We start from the raw sequence: 14,779 nt of genomic DNA on the forward strand, positions 1-14,779 counted from the left end.
AGGGTAAGGTGGGACGAAGTGCGAGAGTGGCATGGACTTATATATACTGCCAAATGTAAAGTAGATAGCTAGTGGGAAGGAACTGCATAGCACAGGGAGATCAGCTCGGTGCTTTGTGACCACCTAGAGGGGCCAGATAGGGCTGGTGGGAGGGAGACGCAGGAGGGAGGAGATATGGGGATGTACATATATGTATAGCTAATTCACTTTGTTATAAAGCAGAAACTAACACACCATTGTAAAGCAGTTATACTCCAATAAATATGTTAAAAAATAAATAGTGCACTTGATCACCCAAGAGCTCTGATGGAGAGTTGTGATGATATTAATGTTGTTTTCATGCCTGCTAGCACAGAATCCATTCTGCAGCCCATGGATCAAGAAGTAATTTCTACTTTCATGTCTTATTATTGAAGAAATACGTTTTGTAAGGCTATAGCTGCCATAGATCGTGATTCCTCCAATGGATATGGACAAAATCAATTAAAAACCTTCTGGAAAGGAGTCAACATTCCAGGTACCATTAAGCAGAGTTTTAGAAGACTGACTCCAATTTTGAAAGAAATTCTACAGCGGGTACAATGCTATCAAAGAGCATTGCAAGCTACAGAGACATTGTTCACAAAAGAAAGAGTCAATTGATGCAGCAAACTTCATTGTTGTCTTATTTTAAGAAACTGTCACAGCCGCCGCAGCCTCAGCAATTAACACCCTGATCAGTCAGCAGCCATCAACACTGAGGCAAGACTGTCCAACAGCAGAAAGATTACAACTCACTGAAGGCTCAGGTGATGGTTAGCAATTTCTAGCAATATTTTAAAGTTAAGGTATGTACATTATTTTTTAGACATAATGCTATTGCACACTTAATAGACTACAGTATAGTGTAAACATAACTTTTATATGCACTGGGAAACCAAAAAATTCATGTGACTCACTTTATTAAGATATTCACTTTATTACAGTGGTCTGGAATTGAATTCCCAATATCTCTAAGTTATGCCTGTATTTTATTAAATTATTCTAAGATAGAATTTTGATACTATTAAATACCTTAGCATGGTTTCACCAGCATTGAAATGAATTTTAAAAATACGTATATAGGGACTTCCCTGGTGGTGTAGTGGTTAAGAATCAGCCTGCCAATGCAGGGGACACGGGTTCGAGCCCTTGTCTGGGAAGATCCCACATGCTGTGGAGCAACTAAGCCTGTGTGCCACAACTACTGAGCCTGCGCTCTAGAGCCTGCAAGCCACAACTACTGAAGCCCGCGTGCCTAGATCCTGTGCTCCACAACAAGAGAAGCCACCGCAATGAGAAGCCCACACACCGCAACGAAGAGCAGCCCCTGCTCGCCACAACTAGAGAAGGCCCTCACACAGCAACAAAGACCCAACACAGCCAAAATAAATAATTTAAAAAATACATATATACACATACATACCTATAGACTGTACAGGGCCAGCTTCATGAACATGCAACTTGTGCCCTCACAGGACGCCATGCTCAGAAGGGACACAAGATTTAGTGCTCTGAGGTTGCCTTTGAAATTTTAAATAAGTTTATCTTTGAACTTGTGTGTGTTGTAATTGAAAGTTGGTTGGACAGTGGAGCCTGCACCAGAGTCTCGGAGCCTTGGCTCACCCACTCCACGTGACATCTCTGTGCTTCCTCATGGTGGGCTCTCAGCAACCCTCTTCCTACCTCCTGATGTCCTAGGACCCTGTCTAACCTTCACCTTCCTAACCCTGAACACTGCTTCCCTCCATCTGGATGGCCAACCAGTTACATAGGCACAAGTGGGGAGGGTGAGGGAAGAGGCCAGCATTCCACTGTCACCCTTGGCCTCCGGCTGGGCAGGGGGCCCTAGCAGCAACACGAACAGCAGTGTCTGGGATGAGTGCACAACCCCATTACTTGGGGTGAGGTGAGCAGTGGCTTTCCCAGCCTAAGTAGGATTGGCAGTGATATGGCATGTTTGGTAGGTGACTTGGTGGGGGCCCCTTGCCAACTCCTGATCTAGGAACCGAGTGGGGTTCCTTCACAGAGGTTGCAATCTCTTAGAAGTTGCCTCCTTGTCATGGGTTGGAGCAATGGGACTGTGGGGATATTTACTTCCTTGCTCAGGTCAACCAAGAGACTATAAATGCTGCATAAATATATAGTTAATAAGAAAATATAATGAATATGCTGTAGAAAAATACTGCAAGGTGTACCCTCAGAATTTTTAAAAAATGTAATAGCATTTATTTTATAAAGGAAGCTGAAAATGAATTGTCTGTCTAGAAAAACAAAGTAAATTAGAATATATTTTAGTAATACTATTGAGAAGTAATCTAATTCATATATGGCAGGGTGTAATTGTCTGACATTCTGGTGCTACTAAGTGACTCACTCCACTATGTCTGGGAGTTTTCAAACAAGTAGAATGCCAATTCCAAGATTACATAGATCATAACTGATTAGTTCAACCATTAATTTTGATCAGAGTGATGTGGGAACCATTGTGATATGATGTGATAATTTGTTAATTTTGCTAATTTGATAATTTGATAATTTTGTTAATTTCTGGTATTTTAGGAGTTGCCCATTTTCACCCACATAGACCAAAAAGTGGAGGTAGTATAAAGGAATAAACTTTCTTTTTTCCCTTTGTTGAACCAAGAAATTAAGCCTCATGTCAACATCATCCACTGTGACTCTTCCCGCACCCCACCCTGCCCAGTCCCACCTTTTTTTTTCTCTGCCTAGAACTCTAGGTCTTCCCCAGGAGAAGTGTACCAGGAATAACTGCAATATTCTACCACTCCATTAGGGTTTAGTGTAAGAAGTATACAAAGAAAAGGGAAAGACAAGGGAAAGGAACCTGAATAAAAGGTATTCAAGATAAAATTGTATAAAGAATTGGAACCCAATTTTTGTCGACTCATCTTTCTTGGCAGAATATAAAATTGAGAATACAAGTGATATGTAGCAAAATGTAGGGATTTTACCAGACTATATCTGTAGAAATGCTTAATTCAGTTGAGTTATTAAGAGTAATATTTAACTTTGACTATCATCAAATCAAAGGCAGGAGCAATTTTAGAGATACTGTGGCTCTATATAGAGATGAAAAAATCATGTCCAGTGGACTAAGTGACCAGGCAAAAGGCCACACAGTATCAGAGTCAGAACTATTGACTCCTAGCCCAGTATTTTTTGAATTTTCTTTACCTTCCCCTAAACAAAGGTCTTCCTACAATTCCTAGTAAAAGCTAATCTTAACATATATATTTTACTTTTAGCAGGTTATAATGGAATGTTAATGAGGTTTTGAGCCATAGTCCCTAATTAAATAGCATTTTAAATGAAATAAGATGTTATCTACAGTCTTAAATTTGTAGCACTACTTTTAATTAGTAAATTTAGGCACTGTGTTTAGGGAGGAAGTTATTTAACATTTAGTTTTGGCTGCACATAAGAAATAGTGAACTTTCTGGATGGTTTGTTGTACAAACTAATTTTCTGGTATTTAATATATATAAATCTTAATTTTTTTGAAGGAAGAAGAAGAAAATGAAACCTTTGAACTGAGTAGGGAATATGAAGAATTAATCAAATTGAAAAGGAGTGGTTCTATTCAAGCTAAAAATCTAAAAAGCAAGTTTGAAAAAATTGGACAATTGTCTGAAAAACAAATACAGAAAAAGATAGAAGAAGAACGAGCAAGAAGAAGAGCAATTGATCTTGAAATTAAAGAGCGAGAAGCAGAAAACTTTCATGAGGTATACTGTTTTATATTTAACAGTTATAGTTCAGTAATGATGATGAACTTAACAGAAATAACACTGACTTTGAAATAAGTGTTGGAATTTATAGTTAACCATCAGTGTATATAATAATTTGGGAACTTAAATAGCAAAAGCACATTAAGATCTTAAGAGACTTTGAAAGATTTCCCTACTCTAGCATTGTTCCAAAATGACTTTTATAAGAATTAAAGCCTACAGTGAACATCAAATGGTTCACTTTAGCAAAAATAGCTTAGAAATATTTATTGGCACAAGTTTTACTTTGAATCAGTAGAACCAGTGTATATTAAACTCCAGAGATTATTCATACATACTTTCTTAAAAATGAGGCCAACAAAGCCTATATGATATGTTCAAAGTCATGCCAATCATTCAGTGGCAGAGCCTAAATCAGAATTCAGGTGACATGAATTTGAAGTACCTCCATATGTAAAATAAGGAGGCACTCACTAGATGACCTATAATGTCCCTTCCAGCTTAAGGACTAGTTCCATGATTATGAATATTGGTTTAAATAAGATCTGGAAAACTTGTTCTGTCAAAATTGCCATTTTATGTTATATTTAACATATATTCTTCTAAAAATTGATTTTCATCATATATTTAACTATAAAACAGGTATGGGAATTTAGGAGGGCCTTCAGAGGAGATTGGTGAATAAAAAGAATGATGAAACTATGGGCAAATTCCAGGACTATAAGCAATTCATTATTACTGAGACAAGTAGAGTGCAAGCACAGCAAAAGATGATGAAGACGCAAGCACAGGCAAGATGACCCATCTTAGATGCCATGTTAAGGAACTTTGTTCTATTGGGGTGCAATGAAGGTATTTTTAAAACATGGAATGATATTATCAAATAGGCATCTTTATCGCAAGATCATGCTGAAGCTAAAGATGGCTTTAGATTTATGCATTAAAAAATTATTTGAAAGCCTACTATGTTCTGGGGACTGTTCTGGACACTGGGACTACATTGGTGAATAAACCTGCAGTCCTTGCTCATATGGTGTTTAGAATCTAACAGGTGTGGGGCAGGAGACAGGGGATGGAAAACAATGATTGGGTAGTAAATAAAAGCTATGGAGATTAACAAAGCAGGGTAAAAGACTATAGAGTATGTGGTATAATTTTGTACAGGGTGGTCAGAGAAAACATGAAGATTTGAACCAGAACTGGAATGGAGAGGACTGATAAGTATGTAGGATACAAAATTGGCAACACTTAGCTTGGGAATGGTGGTGGAGAGGAATCAAAGTGACTGGGTATACTAGGTAATAGGGGAACATAGGAGTTTGGTAGGAAGAGAGGTCACAAGCTACACAAATGGAGATGCTGTAGAACATCCAGATATCAATTAAATTGATATGCATCTGAACTTAGTGCAACATACACAATAACATAAGGACTTAGGGACTGGGTTATAAACCATTTTGTCACAGCTAAAAACTAATGCCATTGCTATTTTTAATATCTTCTATGTTGGGCCCTATGTAAAAACATAAAAAGTTTTTTGTTTTTTTCTGTACGTGGGCCTCTCACTGTTATGGCCTCTCCCGTTGCGGAGCACAGGCTCCGGACGTGCAGGCTCAGCGGCCATGGTTCACGGGCCTAGCCACTCCGCGGCATGTGGGATCTTCCCAGACCGGGGCACGAACCCGTGTCCCCTCCATCGGCAGGCGGACCCTCAACCACAGCGCCACCAGGGAAGCCCTATGTTAAGTTTTGGGTACATAAAAGTGAATATAATATGCCTTCAAGAAATCCAGCCTAATGAAATGTATGAAAACAATTAAAATTGTCATCAAGTGCTAAGATAGTTATGTATTTAGTGTTATGGGATCAAGTAGTATGGAATCAGTATTCCTAGGAGATGTTTAACAGGGCTGAGAAAACGACATTTTAGCTGAATGTGAAGGTTGAATAGAAGTTTCAGTTAAAAAGGGAAAGCATTCCAGATTGGAAGGACAATGTGAGTTAACACGAAGGCTGTAAAACTTTATCTGGCTAAGTGGAAAATAGGTTCAAAGGAAAGGTTCATATAATAATAGGTGATAGGATAAAAAGTTGTAAAACTAGGTTGCAGCTAGCTGAAGGGCCTTTTTAACCTTGTGGACACTATAATCCGGGAACAATGTTAATAATCAGGGATTTTGGGGGCTGCATTGGGTCTTTGTTGCTGCGCGCGGGCTTTCTCTAGTTGCGGCGAATGAGAGCTACTCTTCGTTGCAGTGCGTGGGTTTCTCATTGCGGTGGCTTCTCTTGTTGCAGAGCATGGTCTTCGTGGCACGCATGCTCAGTAGTTGTGGCTCGCGGGCTCTAGAGCGCAGGCTCACTGGCTGTGGCACACGGGCTTAGTTGCTCCGCGGCATGTGGGATCTTCCCAGACCAGGGCTCAAACCCGGACCAGGGCTCAAACCCGTGTCCCCTGCATTGGCAGGCTGATTCTTAACCACTGCGCCACCAGGGAAGCCCAAAATAATCAGTTTTAAGACAGAGTAATAAAAGGCTTATGTTTACAGAATCCTGGGATCATGGAGGATAAACTGGAAGATGGTCATGAAGTTGGGGGCAAGGGAGAAAAATTGACCCAAATTTAACAAAACTGAGTTACAGGCAGGTGGTTGCTGAGAAGCCTAACATTGCTTCAAGATTACCAGGGAAACTAGATGATGCTACAGAGAATTCAGGAGGTCAGGAGATGAGGGACGGGTGAATAAAGTGTTTTGGACCTGTGAAGTTTGAGCTATATTTGGAAAGGTAATGGCAGTCTGAAACACAGGTACTGGGCTCAGGGAAGAGGCAGGAGCTACAGATTGTTTCAAAGAATAGATGTAGATAAAGCCATCTTGAGAGTTAATAGTTGGAAGGCGAATGATAAAACCCTGGAGAACACCAACATTAAATGGACGGATGGGCCACAAGATCAGTTGATCCTTCAGAGACAAATCACAGAAGGTAAAGAATTTAAATAAGCATGCATGTGCTTTTTTTTTTTTTAAGATAGTGATACCTAGTCCTATAAAATTTGTAGGTAAAATAAATGAGGTAGGTGGCTTCTTGTTTTAATGCTATTACTGACTCTTGTATAAAAGGATATGAGATTAGGACCTGGCTGATCTTCTGTAATCCATGAGGATGTCCTAAATTGAGTTTCCTCAATTTAGAATTTGTAGAATCTGACATTCCTCCTATCATAACCATCTAGATTAAGGGTCACTGAGATCCTGTTAGCATAGTTTTGGCAGAGTATAATCAGCTTCCAGAGTAGGATCTTCCCCTCCCATCTAATCATATATTTGTTTTCCTCCTTTAGAAAATACCTTCTCTTTATGTTCCAGACACCTTTCAAGGCCTAACTCATTCATGTAACCTTACCTAAGAATTCCATCCCAGCTCCTGTAGCCCTTAACCTGTACCAACATTTGGTACGTAAACCACTTAATTGCCTTAGTGTGTTTGACATTCTATCTAGATTTTACAATAAGGTGCACTCCAAAACCATTCCTTGCATTTTTATCCCAAATTCATTGCCTATTTGGGTTGCCTGTAATATCCACATGCTGGGAGTATCAGTGCCCTGCTAAGAATGCACCTAGACTCTAGAACAAAGATCATACATGACTCTCTTAACCTGGCTTTTCAGGGATTCAAGGCAACTGTACTCAATAACTGACTGTTCATGAACTTTCTCCCAGTTAACTTATAATGAATCTTTTTTTTTTTTTTTTTTTGGCGGTATGCAGGCCTCTCACTGTTGTGGCCTCTCCCGTTGTGGAGCAGAGGCTCCGGACGCGCAGGCCCAGTGGCCATGGCTCACGGGCCCAGCCGCTCCGTGGCATGTGGGATCTTCCCGGACCGGGGCACGAACCCGTGTCCCCCGCATCGGCAGGCAGACTCTCAACCACTGCGCCACCAGGGAAGCCCATGATGAATCCCTTTTTTTTTTTTTTTCCCTTAGTACGCGGGCCTCTCACTGTTGTGGCCTCTCCTGTTGCGTCCGGACGCGCAGGCTCAGCGGCCATGGCTCAAGGGGCCAGCCGCTCCGCGGCATGTGGGATCTTCCCGGACCGGGGCACGAACCCGTGTCCCCCGCATCGGCAGGCGGACTCTCAACCACTGCGCCACCAGGGAAGCCCATGATGGATCCTTTTAATGATTATTTTCTAAAGGCAGGTGTGAGGTAACTGAGTAACAGTTATGAATTTACACAAACTTTTATCCAAAAATCCAGAAGGCAAGTTATTAACCAGGAGGGATTCAGTCAGAATAGCAGTTATTGTACCTGCCGAAATATCCTATCTTGAGGATTTATTCTGTAAGCAAAGAATAACACTAACTGTTTAAAGTCTGAACAAAGAGGTCCATTTTTCTTTCCATGTAAGTCTCAGAAAAGCCTGCTGAGATTAAAACTGCAGTTTAATACTTTGCTTGTTAAGCAAGCAAACCATTGTTTAACATGTACTTTTTACCCTATCTTTTAAATATAATAATAAACAATCATATCAACACCGTTCATTAACAATAATGGTAGTCAGGCTTTATGTTTATCCACTGAAGGTTAAATAATGGCGTTAACAATAGAATTTACCCATTAGGTCTCTGGTTGTGCCTGATGTTCTAGCACTTTCCAGTATCAAATAAAAACTTGATTCAGGAGAACCAGAAAAACTATCCAACTTACTTTTAACTCCTCCTTCTACATTCATTGGAGCTGTGGTGCAACACCTCAAACTAATGTAAAACATTGATGAACCAAGATTTTTCTTATACAGGCAGTTATTTTACAGCTTGTTTCAAAATTTCCTTTATTGGTTGCACGTGGTACCTGGAAGCAAGTTCCTCATAGTACAGTGAAATATAAGTGGTGGGATTTCCAGATAGACCCACAAGAGTCTAAGTAGTTTAGAAACCAAGAGTCGACTACAACTTTTGAAACCATGGATTAACTGTACCCATAAGACCCCACTCTACTAAAACTGCTCTCAAAAGGCGAGTGATCTCATCATCACCAAACTGGTTTTACAGACTCACACTATTTGACAGTTTAAATTCTGCTGCTCTTAAATTACCCCCTTATTTTCATGGCTTCCAGCTCTCACCCCTAAACAGACTGACTCAGAACCATACTTCACCTCAACGATTTCCCCAAGTTCCAGCCATTGCCTCTTTCAATAGCTGTCTTCCTGTTTGTTCTACCTGCAAACATTCTTTGCCATTGCCCATCAATACATTATTTGTTGAATGGAATTCATCTTATTAACAAAGAAGAGTGAGGAAGGAAATCATGAAGTGGGAAATAACAGAAATTACATTTCGGTATTATGTAGTAGGGTGAAGAGTGATATGGAGGCTCTAACGAGAAGGAAGTATTTTAATAATTGTTAACAATGTATCATATCCTCACCCTTTTCTGTTACTATCAACAAGCACTGAGATTTGGTTGGGCAAATAAATACACCAGGACTCCAGAGATAATGTATGATCTTTACACGGGGAGAAAAGGATTCCAGCAGTTAAGAAAATAGTTCACAAATGAAACTTTCATCTTTCCCAAATTCGGGAAATCTCCATGTCTGCAGTGTGGCAAATAGGCATAACCAAACATGTTAATTATTTTGTGCCTAGACATCTTCAGAACTATTAACATCTCAGTTCTTGTTGGTTTTTAGAAAACAATTCTTATTCTTGGCCCATTTTTGTAAAGGAAGAAGATGTTGATATCAAGCCTGCAAAAAAAAGTGAGGCTCCATTTACTCATAAAGTGAATATGAAAGCTAGATTTGAACGAATGGCTAAGGCAAGAGAAGAAGAAGAACAAAGAAGAATTGAAGAGCAAAAGTTATTACGCATGCAGTTTGAACAAAAGGAAATTGATGCAGCACTACAAAAGGTACCAGGCTTACATTTCCTTTATTTTCCAAAGATGACCTTTTAAAAACAATGAAGTTTTATGAGGAGGTAATAAAAAAACATTTTAATAGTTTTCAAGTAACTGAAATGTTTTATAAAATACTTTGTAGTAAGCATACTTACATGTTTTTTACTTTGGGGGGAAAAATATATTTACCTCCAAATTCTATTACGAAACCACTGTCCTGAAAACAGTACTATAGTATAAATGCCAACTTGAATGCCCTTATTTTATTATAGAAAAGAGAAGAGGAGGAAGAAGAAGAGGGTAGCAACATGAATGGCTCCACCATTGAAGATGAAGAACAAACCAGATCAGGAGCTCCGTGGTTTAAGAAGCCTCTAAAAAACACATCGGTTGTAGACAGTGAGCCAGTTAGATTTACTGTTAAAGTAACAGGAGAACCCAAACCAGAAATTACATGGTGGTTTGAAGGAGAAATATTGCAGGATGGAGAAGACTATCAATATATTGAAAGAGGAGAAACTTACTGTCTTTATTTACCAGAAACTTTCCCAGAAGATGAAGGAGAATATATGTGTAAAGCAGTGAACAATAAAGGCTCTGCAGCTAGTACCTGCATTCTTACCATTGAAAGTAAGAATTAATCACTCTTTGAATCTAGAACTTTTATTCTATTTAAAAATGTTTTCCTTTAAAAAAGAAAATCACTTTTCTTCTCTCTTTTTTAGCTGACGACTACTAGGTCCCCTTCCCTCTCCCTGGAACACACCCTCTCTCTCTGACTTTCTTACTGCATCCATCCTTTCTGTGGCGGGGCCAGAAAAGGAAACTGGAAGTGCCACTATGCTGACTTCTCATTCCTTTCCCCAACAGTCTTCACAACACAAGCTCGTCTGAAAAGTACCTCCTTCCTTTTCAAATGAGCACCAGATTCACATTACGCAGTATACGTTAGTGTGTAATTTAATAAGGCCAAGTGGGAAATTTACTCAATTATTTCTATCAGAACCTATACAAAGGCTGCGTATTTCCCATATTTACAGCAATTATGTTTAAAAAATCATAAATCAGACATATTTTGCATGAAAGAATACCACTTATGAGCTATTCACACCTAAAATTAGTCTGAAATAGCTGAGTTAAGGAATTTGGAACCTATCAATTTGAGTGGGCTTTTTCCCTCAGTAGTTTATCATTTTGGTTGTTGTAGTTTCAGAGTCTTTCTGAAGCAGAGATATGAGGGGGTAGGGGTGTCATTTCTCCCTCTGTGTGGAGAAAACAAAAAAATTAAAGACTTTTAAGAAACAACTGCTAGAGCAAATCTGATGGAAACCACTGCCTAATACAGAGTTCTGAGTGCTGAGAATATCAAATGTACTTTTCAAATGTGTGTGATATATATTCAAGCTTATAAAGCAAATTTATGTTGTGACCTTGCCTGAACAAATTATATTTTAATGAGAAAACTTTGTATTAATAGTTCATGCAGGAGAAAACAATTTCAACATAATGAAAGATTTCAAGATCTAGAATTAGATTTAGGGGAAAATGGCACAATCTTCAATTTTGAGTTTTTAAAGTGAGTTTGTAAATAATTAGCAACCATGTACTAATCAAGTTGTTTTATATTTTAATTGTCTGGAAGACAATTTTATTTTACAATGTAAACCCATAATAAAGTCACTTCTGTATTTAAAAAAAAGTCTTTCAGTATTTTAGAAAAGAGACGAACATTCCCTTATAATATTCACCAATGTACATTTATTTTTTTATTGAGGAAACCATAATCAATACAAAATTACAGCAATCATGTACCCTTTTACATACAATGGTATTAAAGCAAACTCTAAACCACGGTTTGTAAAGTATTCAATTTACCTCAAGTCCAAGCTGCATCTCCCTAAGACACTGTTCCCATCACAGTAGCCATTTTAAGCCAATCTTCTTTTTACACGGGTAGTTTCTGTAGAGAACACTTTTCTCAGGACGAAAATGCATTGAGCATGCATAAGAAAAAATATATATATATGTGCAAATACATTTAAGAGTTTCTATAGGGGTATCACTGAAGAAAATAAAATCCTGGGACTTATTTGCTTTCCTAAAAGCACCAATTTAAAAAAATCCCTCAAAAGTTTACTGTGGCAAGAAAAGTCAAGTGACTAAACAAAAAATAAGGTTATTTTCAGAGTCAAAATTACCTTTAACTAGGTATTGTTAAAATACATTTTAAAGTGAGGCAGAATTTTCAGAAAATAAAGACATCTTCATTAATTAGTAATTTCTACAACCTTATTCTAGACAACATAACTTTGCAGGTAGAAGTGGTTCTCCTGGCAGAGTATTCAAACAAATGTTATCACTTTGAATACATTTCTATTTCCCTCTTAAGGTACTATTTACTCCTCTCCAAACCCACTCCTGTACATTAACTACTAAGGTATCTGTCTAAGGATGTATTTTACAATGCTCATAAACAACTAGTATTAAACCACTCGTTTTAGTATTAAAACCATTTTCATTAATAAAAAATAAAAGTATACTTCCCATTTCTAAAAGAAACATCAAACCATAAAAATTCTAAGTACTACCACACTAAGAAATCTTAAAAACAAAAACACATTGTCAAGTTTAAGTGCTAAATAAAATAAATCAATTTCAAGCTAAACATTCTTTCTACCACTCCTAACATCCATTGCATTCAAATCAACTGGCTCACCTGTTCTGCTTTCCATTTATTTCAAGGTTAAGATTAGCGCCATTTAAAAAATGCTTGCAGTATCAGTGAAGGCTTATGATAATGAATAAAAAAAATTCTCATGAGACAGAAACAATGCCCCAATATCTATCAGCATTCATATGTATTTTCTTTTATAAAAATGCAAACTACAACTAACCAAAACTTGACAGGCTCTTAAGGTTCAAAGAGCTCCTTAATATCAATCTTAACATACCTATCATTGACTATTAAAACACACATACACACACATAAATGTGGTGCAATAACTACATAACTTTCAAAATTTAACAGTTCATGGAACATTTAAGATCAAGTGAATAGCACTTTAAAATGAAAAGTGATCAAAGCAGGTACATTACACCCTATACCATATATTATGTATGGGAAAACATTTCATTTTTCTCAATTATGATTTGCCAATTTTACCTTCTACATTGAGCCCTTCTATGGTCCATGCTCATCGGCTCACCAATGGCATACACTCAAAGGATTCCTCTTATGGGTAACTATCTCAGGACCTGATTTTATGAGCTATGATTTGGTGCTTGCAGCATCTTCAGCACTGTGTGTGAAAATGAAGGCAGTATTTTTGAATATTTTTCTTTGTTGCAAAGATAAGCAGGAGTTTTAAAAGGATCAGCACATTTTAGAAATCGAATAAACAAAACTGATATGATGCTGCTTTAATACATTCATCTTAACTCAAAATATGTACCAGTTAAAATCATCTATAAGAACACACAAACATTTTAAACTGGCAAAAAATAAAATAAATGCAGCGTCAGTTATTAAAGTATTATAAACCAGAAAAATATTGGTTGCTATACAGATTATGAAAGGTTATTTGCTATACAGTTAACATTTCACTGATGCACATGCCTTTACCAAAACATACTGCCAGTATTTCTTATAATTTTTTCCTTTTTCAGTGTATATAAAAAAGTTATGAAAACTGAATTGTCTACAAAAAAAGTCATAATGAAATTCTTGACCCATAACGTCCTTACTGAATTACTACAGTTCAAGAATAAGAAAAAAAATAAAGACTCCATAGCTTTGGAGGGCAAAGAAAATGTCTTGTCAATCATAAACAGATTGTGAAGGCTGTTGAAGTTTCTGACCAAATGATTTCCTAAATCTTGAAAACTATGTAATTGTCCTTTTTAAAATTTTAACAATTCTTCTATATTTGGGAAAAGTTCGGATGTCGTTTAATTACAGCAGCAATCTACTCATCATTTTTTCCCATTTTAATTTAAAAAATTAAAATAAAAAACATTACCCAGAAATGTAAACAGTTGTTTGAACAACTTAAAGACTTTCCACTGAAATGGTAGCATAAATAACAAAATACACTTTGGGGAAGCAGTAGCAGATTGCTTTTGAATACACAACCACAAAACCCTCACAGGGACAACATTAATGTACTGAAATATTTATTTATATATGTCCTTAGGTTGTGCTTACCTGTTGCTTTTTGCAGCAGAACCTAAGGTGGAAGGTCTGGGAAGGCACTGTGAAGTATAAATAATTGCACTGTTTGCAATTAATAAAGATTTTAAACCTTAAATGAATCAAAATCAACAGCCTCCAATTTGTGAGTTATGATATTGAATCCAACTGAACTATCTCTTCAGTTTAATAAATGTACCACTTTCCTAAAAGTTCATCTATAAAACAGTATCATGCAAAATACTGAAACTGTTCACATCAATACCCTACTCTTAAAGATAACAGATAACTCCTTAACTATTAAACTTGAAGCTAGAACTACATATCCATATCTAAATAAGGGTACGGGAAGTCACTCTAGGTTCTATAAAACAGTCAAAAAACATTTCAAAACATCTACAATGAACTAACTATACTGCTATTTTCTACCCTATAAGTAATCTCAACATTTATGTCCTTGCACATCTTTTCTTTATAGTATATTCAGAACAGCAAATGGTGCTCCCCCACCAATGAAAGAACTAGTATATATATTTAGGAAATGGTGTTAAAACCACTACATTGCTTAATATTTGCAAACTGAAAACCACTCTGTCTGATACATTTCAAGTCTTTCATATTAATATATAAGATATGCATGTTTTACACTGAAAAACAATATATTTTAGGAGCACCGATGAGTAATACTATTCAACTTTGTTAATGATCAGTTTTCTTTAGCTATAGCTAAAGCATATCAAAAATACTTACCCATTAAGCTCACTTTAAAAAAAAATACAGACCTATGAATTATTCTATGTTAAATTAAGAAGCAGTTATGGTTTTCCAAGATATAAGCACTGTATTCCAACATAATATTCACACAAAGTATGGCATTTGCATTATGTGGAACATTGACAAAAAGATACTGTTGCA

At 37.1% G+C, this 14,779-nt stretch overlaps 2 protein-coding genes across 4 annotated transcripts in view; one reads left to right on the forward strand and one right to left on the reverse strand.

The window, feature by feature from the left end:
• NEXN (nexilin F-actin binding protein) overlaps positions 1-11,331 on the forward strand; it is a 58,592-nt gene extending 47,261 nt beyond the window's left edge. For both annotated transcript variants that reach the window (XM_060089990.1, XM_060089991.1), the window contains exons 10-12: positions 3,546-3,767; positions 9,502-9,687; positions 9,948-11,331. In XM_060089990.1, coding sequence (XP_059945973.1) covers positions 3,546-3,767; positions 9,502-9,687; positions 9,948-10,316 — 777 coding nt within the window. In that variant the 3' untranslated portion in view covers positions 10,317-11,331. The remainder of the gene's footprint in view (positions 1-3,545; positions 3,768-9,501; positions 9,688-9,947) is intronic.
• A 97-nt stretch (positions 11,332-11,428) lies between these two features.
• FUBP1 (far upstream element binding protein 1) overlaps positions 11,429-14,779 on the reverse strand; it is a 34,310-nt gene continuing 30,959 nt past the window's right edge. For both annotated transcript variants that reach the window (XM_060090005.1, XM_060090004.1), the window contains 2 exons: positions 13,880-13,926; positions 11,429-12,974 (listed from right to left, as the gene is read on the reverse strand). In XM_060090005.1, coding sequence (XP_059945988.1) covers positions 12,944-12,974; positions 13,880-13,926 — 78 coding nt within the window. In that variant the 3' untranslated portion in view covers positions 11,429-12,943. The remainder of the gene's footprint in view (positions 12,975-13,879; positions 13,927-14,779) is intronic.

Source organism: Mesoplodon densirostris, chromosome 2 (assembly GCF_025265405.1).
Source record: "Mesoplodon densirostris isolate mMesDen1 chromosome 2, mMesDen1 primary haplotype, whole genome shotgun sequence".
Classification (NCBI taxonomy): Eukaryota; Metazoa; Chordata; class Mammalia; order Artiodactyla; family Ziphiidae; genus Mesoplodon; species Mesoplodon densirostris.